This window comes from Mycetomoellerius zeteki, unplaced genomic scaffold (assembly GCF_001594055.1).
Source record: "Mycetomoellerius zeteki isolate Tzet28-1 unplaced genomic scaffold, Tzet1.0 scaffold690, whole genome shotgun sequence".
Taxonomy (NCBI): Eukaryota; Metazoa; Arthropoda; class Insecta; order Hymenoptera; family Formicidae; genus Mycetomoellerius; species Mycetomoellerius zeteki.
In genome coordinates, this window is record NW_017257709.1 from 372,211 (window position 1) to 382,932 (window position 10,722).

The window sequence follows — 10,722 nt, forward strand, 5'->3', positions numbered from 1 at the left end:
TATTAGGAATGCACACCTATTTTGTTATTTCATCTTATTTTTTTAAAATATGAAGTAAATATATATACATAATAATTTCAAATGCTAATAATTGTAGAACAATCGATAATGTAACTATCAGGTTAATCTTCTTTCTCTTTTTAATCTAAAGATATCTCACTCAAAATATTCTATGTGTAAATACTCTTGTTAAAACCTCGTATATTATGTTGCCTAATGAGGCAATTTTGAAATATTATTTTAGATAGCTTATGCTATAAATTAGTTTACAACGTTCAAAATCTGCAGCAATACGAGTCGTATGTCAAAAAACTGGAGCATAAACAGGAACGCTTGCACAATAGCGCGTGTCTCGGACACTGAAGCTGTTTTATAATTGAAACGAATGTGGAATCGTACTCGGTATATATGGACTGGCCCCTTATAGAAGGAAAATTGGCATGAAATACGTCGCGTCTGTATTCATGGAGGGACAAAAAATAAATAAAAAGACCTTAATGGATTCGGACGATGCTGAACATTTCTTCATTGAAATATGTGTTCGTTCTATATAGAGAAAAGATTTTTTATTTATGCAAATTAGAACAAAATTTCTCTATAAAAATTCACGTAAACATCTTGTATTATTAATGTGATATTGTCGGTATATTATTCAGTATATTTCGATAGTAATTACTTATCTCGACTAACAATAAGTAACTAGAAGCAATTTCTATGATTATCTGGAACAATGTGCTAATATTAGTTCAATTATTTAACGTAATATGGTTAGAGGGAGACAATTAGATTTACTTTGTTCATTCTGCTTCCTTGAGAAGCTTACTTTATGCTATCAAGAGTTTTAGAGTTTAGTTCAACTTAATTTATCTCTTGCCACACATCGATATCGTTGACGCAGTTGTTTCGCATGTGATCGCGAAGCAGTTTGCTCGATTAGATAAACTTGCGTTTAAACTTACGTACATACTGTATATATAATTGAAAATGTTAATGCGCTCGTGTTCACAAAGACACTGCCTAGTATGCGACTCACCAATCCGATCCCTTATTTTTCGCAGGATAAAGCTATATCGATCCCTTTTTTCGCAGAATAAAGCTATATTAACTTTGTAAGAAAAGACATTCTTTAAATGTTAGAGAGAAATTTGGCTAATTAAAATAAGCATGTCGGACAGCATTAAATTTCTTGTTTGTACAAAGTACACATCGTACGATCGTGTTGTTTAACGGGATTTGAAAAGCTTTGTCCTGGGAAATTGTTAATCCTGGAACGTCGTAAACGTAACATAGTACGTGATTCTTTGCCATCGTAAGGAACTTACGATCGCATTCTTGGATGTTATTTTATTTTCTTGATGGTCTTATTTAAACGATGCGAATAAAATCGAAGTGAGAGAGACAAACCTTGAATTTTAGTGATTTCGATGATACAAATCGCGCGTTATGATCGTTCGGTTACATAAAGAAAATATCTGTCTCTGTGAAAACAAAACTATTGTAGAGAATATCCAATTGCATTTTCGCTCTTTCATCGTTCTTTGTCTGCTTATGGATCTCGTTAATACAGGATATCGCGCGATTTCGAGTCGAGTGGAATTTATCCGTCGGAAACCTTAAACCGCAGTCTTTCATTGAGATAAAATCGAATCAGAATACGAGTAGACACAACCACATTGATACCATTGTAAACTGTATAAAGTTACTAAATTATAGTCTTCACCATTACGTCAGTAATTAGAGAAATAGTTTTCAAAAATGAAACAGTTTTCAAAAAAAAAATATAATAAACAAAAATTTTCGCACGAATTTAGCAAAATCTCGATCTCATAAATTTTTTTCCAGAGCGAAAAATGATGAAAATCGGATTTAACGAGCTTCATGTGAGATTTAAAACAAACACGGAATGGAAAAGCAGCTTGACTATCTCGTGACTTGAGCAACTATTGGTGTTGACTTCAGTAGTAATTGGAATTTTTATTCATCAGTTTTTCCAGCTAGAATTAATCCGATAACCTTTCTACAATTGCCAGTCTATTGCAGATGTTGAAAAAAAAAAATGCCATGTGTCTTTTAAATTCACATTCATTACGCAAAGAACGTACCCGGTTTTTTCTCGGATAATTAAGCATCTCCGATGTTTCTATCGTAGATAAAAAAGTCAAGAAATTTCCAGAATGCCAAGCGGGGAAAAACTTTGTGGAATGACTTAAGATTGCTTCCGAACTATGTCGATTTTTATTCGCTCACCTAAAGCTCGGAAGAGATGTGCAAGAAATAAAAAAAATAAACAAGTGAGCCTTCGTTGGCGCAGACGCCCACGGTGATGCTGTGTTATTCCCGACGACGTCACTTTATTTAATCACGCGCCCCGTAGTCGTTCCGCCACCCACATCATGATTTTTTTTCTACTTGAAAATTTTCGTGTCTTGTAATTTAAGTGTTACACGCATTACATATGGTAGATGTTTGTGGCTTTTATATGTTCCAATTATAACGTAACGATCGAGCATCATAAAATGAAAGTTATGATCTCTGGTAACGATATAAAGGCGAAAAGCTGCTCGGTCACAGTGTAGTTAAATGATGTTTCACATCGAAACATAAATTAATTGGGTCGCATATCATGTGTCGCTTTAATCTCAACGATTTCAGGTAATATTCCAGGAAACAAAATACACAGAGTTGTAAAAATCCAATGTTTTTAACAATTTTCAGTATACAGGATGTCCCATTTCAAATAATGCATTAAGGGTAAATACAGAAAAATGTTTCAAATAAAAGTTGTATGGTTCGGAGGGAGACATAAGAAGGTACCATTGTTTTGATCTTGGGTGGCGTCGCCAAGGCCAGGTCAAGGTCGCATCGATTTTTGTAAATGAAACCCCCTATTTTTAATTACATTTTCTTGTAGCTTACCTCGAGAGCTTTTCAAAACACTATAATAAAATATTTTTTCATTAAGTATTTTTCGAGTTATAAAGCTCGAAAGTTACAGTACAGCCGGCATTAGCATTACGCAAGTTGTCCGACGGTCAAAACCTCTTGAATGTTGTTCAGGATCATATCCTGGATAACATTTGTCAAGATCAAAGCCAATGGAGGTTGTACCTCTTATTTTCATTTTTACGTAAAAATGAATTTTTAGTGCAAAAATGAAAATAAGAGGAATAATCTTCAATGATCTCAAGGCCATTGATCTTGATAAATGTTATGCAGGACATGATCCTGAATAACATTCAAGAGGTTTTAGTCGTCGGTCGGGCAACTTGCGTAATGCTAATGCTGACTGTACTGTAACTTTCGAGCCTCGTAACTCGAAAAATACTTAATGAAAAAATATTTTATTATAATGTTTTGAAAAGCTTTCGAGGTAAGCTACAAGAAAATATAATGAAAAATAGGGAGTTCCATTAAAAAAAATCAACGTGACCTTGACCTGGTCTTGGCTACGCCACCTAACGTCAAATAAATAGTACTTTCGTATGTCCCACTCCGAACCATACAACTTTTGTTTGAAACATTTTTCCGTATCTACCATAGTTTTCGAGAAATCTTAATGTATTATTTAAAATGGGACACTATATATATGTATATATATATGTATATATACATACAGGGTGTCCCAACAACTATTAATACCTGAAATATGTTCGAATCTAGAGACCCTCTAATAAGAGTCGCGACACAAGTCGACTTTTGTATGCAGGGTAGTAGTTTCCTCAAAATCGAAAACAAAGAGAGAAATATATTGTATCTCTGTCTAATCTTAACGCGTTTCTAACCTATCTGCGCTGACGGCAATTGATTGAGCTGATGAACTGACGACAGGTGACGAAACACGCGTAATGTTCTATAAAAGTTATTATTACAAATGGTTGGGTGTGCAGCCCCATTTTATAACAATTCAATAGCCAAAGGCTACATGTTAAAAGCATTTCTTCGATATGCCGAACGTCATGCTTTATAATGTTGGGCGAAAAATATTAGCGAAAGATGTTGAGGAAATGGTGTGAAAAATTGGACGCCTGCAACAGCAAATTCTTTTCTCGCATGCGTTATTTCGACATGTAATGTAAGAAATCTATTTGTTAATGCCTTTAAAATAATTAATTTTAATTATATTGTTGAAATTTAAGAATAACACGAATATAGATATTCAAATATAGGCCGGAGTTGTTGAAACATGTCGGACCAATCAAAATGCGGCTTTCTGATGTCATGACTCTTATTAGAGGGTCTCTATTCGAATCTATAAGATCTACAGGAAAATTTGTATAACCGAAATTGCACGATTTGAAGAGGTCTATCACATGGCGATAATAATTTTTGTCCAGGTGAAGGCGCTTCAGAGATTTCAAGGTCAACTTTATTTTTTAAAATGGAATTATATGATTTTTTACCTAATATGATTTCTTTAATTATTTTGTGTATAAAAGTATTAAGGTAAAAATATCGAAAAATTAATAGTTTACAAGATATTTTATAGTTTATTTCGGCACGTATTGACATAAAGTATTAAATATAATAACTCATAAATTAATAATTTTTTGATAATCGTATCTTAATACTTTTATGAATATAATAATGAGATGAATCAATTGGTGTAAAGAAAATACATAGTTATTTAAAAAATTATCCATTTTGCAGCCACATTTTTTTAAAGCAACTGTGTGTTTTCTTTACACCAATTGATAAAAGTATTAAGGTATGGTTATCAAAAAATTATTAATTTACCAATTATTTAACATTTTATGTCAATATATGCCAGAATAAAATATAAAATATCTCGTAAAATATTGATTTTGCGATACTTTTACTTTAATACTTTTGTATGCAGGATAACTAGAGGAATTATATTATGTAAAAAAATCATATAATTCCATTTTAAAAAATGAAGTTGACCTTGAAATCTCCGAAGCACCTTCACCTAGACAAAAATTATTATCACCGTATGATAGACCCCTTCATATCGTGCAATTTTGGTTATACAAATTTTCCTCTAAACCTCATAGATTCGAAGACATTTCAGGTGCTAATAGTTATTGGGACACCTTGTATATATTATACATATGTACACGGAGAGAATTGTTTCTTACAGTTTACCCTGAAAATATGATAGTCGTGGGACAACATTGTATTTCGAAGAATTTTAATGTAAATCTCTCTCATTCATTAATAAAACTACAAAGTATAAAATAAGTTTGATTAATTTTATTGAAGTGCATAGTAAAAATCTTTAAAATATTATACTGTACAACTACCATATTTTCAGGGTAAATTTTAAAACAAAATTCTCTCCGTATATGAGATATATATATGAGAGAGATTATTTTTATAAATTCATTTCAATTAAATGTAGCAAGCTTAAAAGAAAAAAAAGTTAAAAAAACAATTTAAACTCTTTACATGGATGTTTCTGATATGTGTATTTTTTTAAGTATATTCTTCATAATATAAACTTTTCTTAGCAGAATTTATATTACGAGGTGCTTTTATAATATTTACGCAACATTATATCGGCTTTAATATACGTAACGTTAAATGAAATGTAATTATACAAAATAATTAAAATAATCTATGAAATAATTAAAATAATCTTTTCCGAAGATTTCAATATGATACATAATTGTTTATTATTAAAAAAATGCTTACTTTGTAACAGCAGTTTTTGTAATGATAAAATTTTCATAAAATTAAAGTCAAATCTTTCAATGATTCGACAAACGCATGAATTTTTTTGTATCGTAATGACATATATTTGTAAAGAAACTTATTGCGGAGTATCAAGTGAATGAATGTTTTCTAGCGATAATGATTCCAAGGAGCCATGGAGAGTCGACGGCGATACAGACGAGAGGAACGAGAAGGCTCGAAAGGCTTATCAGGCCTTATTGACAGTGACGGCGCGCACCCCAGACAATCTAGAATACCTGAATTTCTCGCGTGAAGTTAAATCCCTGGCTCAGAGCAAATATAACTTCATTTTCGGTAACAGCTCAGTCTCAACCTTTGTGACGGCGTTTTATGATGCCGTGTTGCTTTATGCTCTCGCCCTTAAAGACAGTCTGCCAGAGAAGCCGGGTGAGGTCAATTTAGATGGCGGTAATTTGACGCGGAGAATGTGGGGAAAAAGTTTCAAGGGTAAGTTTCAGCTTTTTTCATTTATTGTTGCTTATATTTATAGCAGAAGTCATCTGCTCTCGCGTCAATCATGACCAACCAGGCATGACTTTAGCGAAAATTATGTCGATCGTGGAGATCTCTTGTGCGGAATTATTTAAGAATTTACAATAAGCTCTCTCTCCTAATTAACATTAATGTCAACGGATCGTCGCACGTCATTTGTAATTATAGTCGACAAAGCTAGTACAGTTTTTTTTAGTAAAAAAGCTTCGACGATAAATGTAACGATATCGACAATGTCGTTAAGAGGTATAGAAAAAACTTAAGCTCATAGAATGAGAATCAGTCAATGACGTAGAAGAAAATGAATAAATTGAAAATATCATTGTTAATTAGAGAAGCTTTAGCCAGAAAAATTAAATTAACTACTCCGATGAATCGTTATTCGCAACAATTTGTCAAAGATATCGTCACGGCTTTCCAACTTTAATAACGAAATTAATTTATGCATTATCATCTTTCTCTCTTTCCACTTCCTCGAAATGTTATTTGAACGTTTATAATATTTTCATTTTTGCTACGCATATAACGTGTTTCAAATCGTATGCGCTTCTTTTAATTTAAAATTTTTCAATTAATTTGAAAGCGACCGTTTTAAAAAATATTTCCAGTTACACGTAAATAAATATATATTACTCAAATATTTATCAGTCTGAGTTTACATTATTTTATCTTGCAACATGAGAATACAAACAATTGCTTTTTGCTCTGGCTTTACGTCTCATCTATCAAGCAAGTATTTTTGAAGTATGATTACCTTTTATTTCCTTACATATACATATACGCCACAAAGTTTCACCACGATCTTCGACTCGTGAGTTTTCTAAAAGAATTTTATAGCTGACGTAACTAACGTCAAAAGGAATGCAAGATTGCCAGTTTGCTTTGTATTTTAATATTCTGTTCATGTCTTATGTTATATCCTCACAGAAAGAATGATTTTTCTGAAGTATCTAAGAATTTTGATAGATACTGACCTGAAAATAATTTTGTTGGACCACCAAAATAATATAACGTTATGTAAGAATCTCAATTAATCAAAATTATGTAGAAAACTTTAAGGACGCGTTCTATTTAACGTTACAATGCTCGCGTACATCATTTCATCTAATATTTGATAAACAACAAGGGTGAAATGTTGCTCGTGAGCGTTGCGAACGTTACTTAAGTGGAACATACTCAAGATGAGTTGTAAAAAGTTTTGACAAAGTTTCCAAGCAATCAGCTTGGCGTCTTGTATAATTATTTTGTTAACCCAACGAAATGAGTTTCAGATCAATATCTAGTTAACTTAGATATTTAGCAGAACCGTTTTACCGTGCTCCTATATAAATTCTCATAGAGTATTGCATTTCTATATATCGGTTATGTCGAACTGCAGCGATTGCCACACGAGATTTTATCATCGCGCGAAATCAAGTTCTTCGAGAATTAACAATTCTTTGCAACTACCTGACTGTTATATTAAATTTTAATTAAGTATTAAGTCATTAAACCACTGAGTAATTATAAATACGATGCTTTATTTTTGCATAATTATGACCAATTCCAGGAATAACTGGCGACGTAAACATCGATGAAAATGGCGATAGAATTGCGGATTATTCTTTATTGGACATGGACCCGGAAACATCCAAATTCGAAGTAAGACATCTCCGAAAATTAACAATTATCTATTCCTAATTATAAGATACAATTTTACCCAAAGTTCCGAAACTAAAATAATTTAATTTAGGATGTTGCATGGTGAGCGAGTTTAGCATTAACAAGTTAACTAACAATAAGTACAAAATCCGACAATATCTATAACGTGTATTGTTTTACTCTGTAACACACTCACGAACTTGTTTCATCCTCTTCTATGCTTTTTATCTTATTCGTGAATTAATTTCCCGCAGATTGTAGCCAATTATTACGGTGCGAATAAAACATTGGAATATATTCCTGGGAAACAAATTCATTGGGCCGGTGGTCGTTTAGAACCACCCCCGGATACGCCTACGTGCGGATTCGACGGGTCATTATGTCCTGATAATTGTGAGTGGGTAATGCTTTTTTAATTTAAGTTTAAATGTAATATGAGATACAGAATTGCGAAAATACGTAATAGAAATATGTAATCGCATAACAAAGAATAAAATGATTTTCATATATTTGATAAATTTTAATAACATTTTCGTGACTAAAAATATTTAATATTTATAACTGGACTGTTTAAAACAAAATATAGATCACTTTTTATAATTGCGTTGGCATAATTCTGTGTGATTCTTTTAGTACATATAGCAATCTGATTACTTGACTCTCTCTCTCTCTCTCTCTCTCTCGCTCTCTTCCTCTTTCTTAGGATACATTTCAAAACATCCTCTCCGAGAAAAATTTTATTTTCCTTGAAATATGTAGTACACATATACTATAGTATATACAGTAAAATCTTCTTCGGAGAGGACGTTTTGAAATATAATTTTGAAAAATATAATGTTTTTTTGTAATTTAAATTACATGAATGTTTGACAGCTCTTCCGGGATACGCTATTCTCTCTATGGTATTGAGCTCCATCGTAGTCGTTCTCGTCGTCGGTTCAGTATTTATTTATCGGTAAGTTGAGTTTGCTTTTAAACTAAAATTTTATGTATTTTATGCGAGTTTATCGATATAGTCAACGATATAGATACCTTTGAGTATTATTTTTGATAAATTGAAATTTAGATATCAAAAAATAAAACGGAATCGATAAAACGGGATATTCCAGTCGGAATAATATACTTTGTCAAATATATGTACTTCGCAGAGGGAAAAAGATATCTGTAAAATAGATGTACTGTTTGTATAATAAAAACTCATGAAAATAATTTCAATTTCAGTTATTATCGATAGCGCGGTTTAAATTATGTAATGGTTTAGAGTGACCGTTTTCTTTTTTTGTTCTTACTCTCTTTTTTTATTTCATTTTAATTGAAGAAGATTAGCAAAATCATTTTCTCTGGGAATTGTTTCTTATTGCATTTGGGACAAAGCTTCTTTGTCCCAATTGAATATATTAATCTACAATGATATATCAAAAATATTCCAATAATGAATAAAAAATTTTGCCGATAATATTATTTATTTAATCATCAGCAGATTAGTTAAACTGATATCAAATAAAGTGAAACTGATATCAAAATAACAAAAACTAAATAATTAAAATAATTTCACGTTTAAAATGTAAAAACTTAATTTAAAGATATTTGCTAATATTTGCGCTGATACGTGTTAATTAGCATAGATTCGCTATTAGAAATTTGAAAGGCATCGTTGGTTCGCTTGTTTCTTCGTGAAGAGGTGATCTCGATAATCCCTAAGTAGCACATGTACCTACATATTGAGGACGTGTAATTGAGACGATCTTCGACTTCTTTGATGTATGATACGATTGAAGGGAAGTAAGGCAAAGAAAGGAAGAAGAAAGGAATGAAGCGAGACATTTATCCGTGCTGAAATTTCTCAGATGCTACGAACTAATCGATTTAATACCATCTGTCCGACTCTACGTTACTTGTCTCGCTAAGTGTCTCTTGTCTTTTCGATTTGGCAGTTACAAGAACATTCTCAAGAGCTTAAACGAGTTGTTTCCTTCTATTCTGCAGCCATAATCTCAAATCCCGAAACAATTTAGACAAACATATTCGATTTAATAAAAAACGTAGATGCAAAAATTTCACAAATGTTAAAATTGGTTATTGAGTGTTGCTTCAACAATGAATTGTTACACTTATATAATTAGCATTTATATGCACGAAAAACAATTCGAAATATAGAATTAAAAATTTCAAGAATTTATTAACGATTTTCCAATATAAAAAATTATATATAAATGAAAAATGTCAATGCTGCTAAATTTTTGAGAAATCTCACAAGGGAAGTTTCACTACTGTCCGGAATTGATTTGATTCTCCATGAAATATGTTGTTAAACACGAAAATCTAAGAGACACGTATTTTTTTATATGTGCCTTAACTCATGTTTAAGGGGTGCAACACCCCTTTGAAAAAAAAATAGTATTTTTCTTTCGAGGCGAAAAAATTTTTTAAACAAAAGTTGTACGGTTTCAAGAGTACATCAATGTTGTGAAGAAAAAAAATTATTTTTAATTGTTTGTTAACAATTGTTAAACATTTTATTAAAAAAATTTTTTTCTATCTTTTATGCTTCCGACGATATTCGCCTCGAAAGAAAAATTATTTTCAAAGGGGTGTTTCACCCCTTAAACATGAGTTAAAGCACGTATAAAAAAATACGTGTCTCTTAGATTTTCGTGTTTCAACATATTTCATGGAGAATCAAATCGGTTCCGGACCGTTGTGAAATTTCCCTTGTCAGTATAAGAATTTTGAAAGCGTTATCATTCAATGTCAGCATAACAGATTACGTATACATTATACAGGGTGTTTCCAAATTAAATGGCAAAACTTCGGGAGCGTGTAGAGGAGTAAAAAACTAAGAAAAAAAGTCCTATAGACATATGCTCCTTTTTGCTTTGTTTCGCAGGAAATCAC

General features: G+C 31.7%; 1 protein-coding gene across 3 annotated transcripts in view; it reads left to right on the top strand.

The window, feature by feature from the left end:
- Positions 1-10,722, top strand: part of LOC108729025 (atrial natriuretic peptide receptor 1) — a 99,656-nt gene that overhangs the window by 47,563 nt on the left and 41,371 nt on the right. For all 3 annotated transcript variants that reach the window (XM_018457928.1, XM_018457929.1, XM_018457927.1), the window contains 4 exons: positions 5,807-6,141; positions 7,736-7,827; positions 8,082-8,220; positions 8,701-8,782. In XM_018457928.1, coding sequence (XP_018313430.1) covers positions 5,807-6,141; positions 7,736-7,827; positions 8,082-8,220; positions 8,701-8,782 — 648 coding nt within the window. The remainder of the gene's footprint in view (positions 1-5,806; positions 6,142-7,735; positions 7,828-8,081; positions 8,221-8,700; positions 8,783-10,722) is intronic.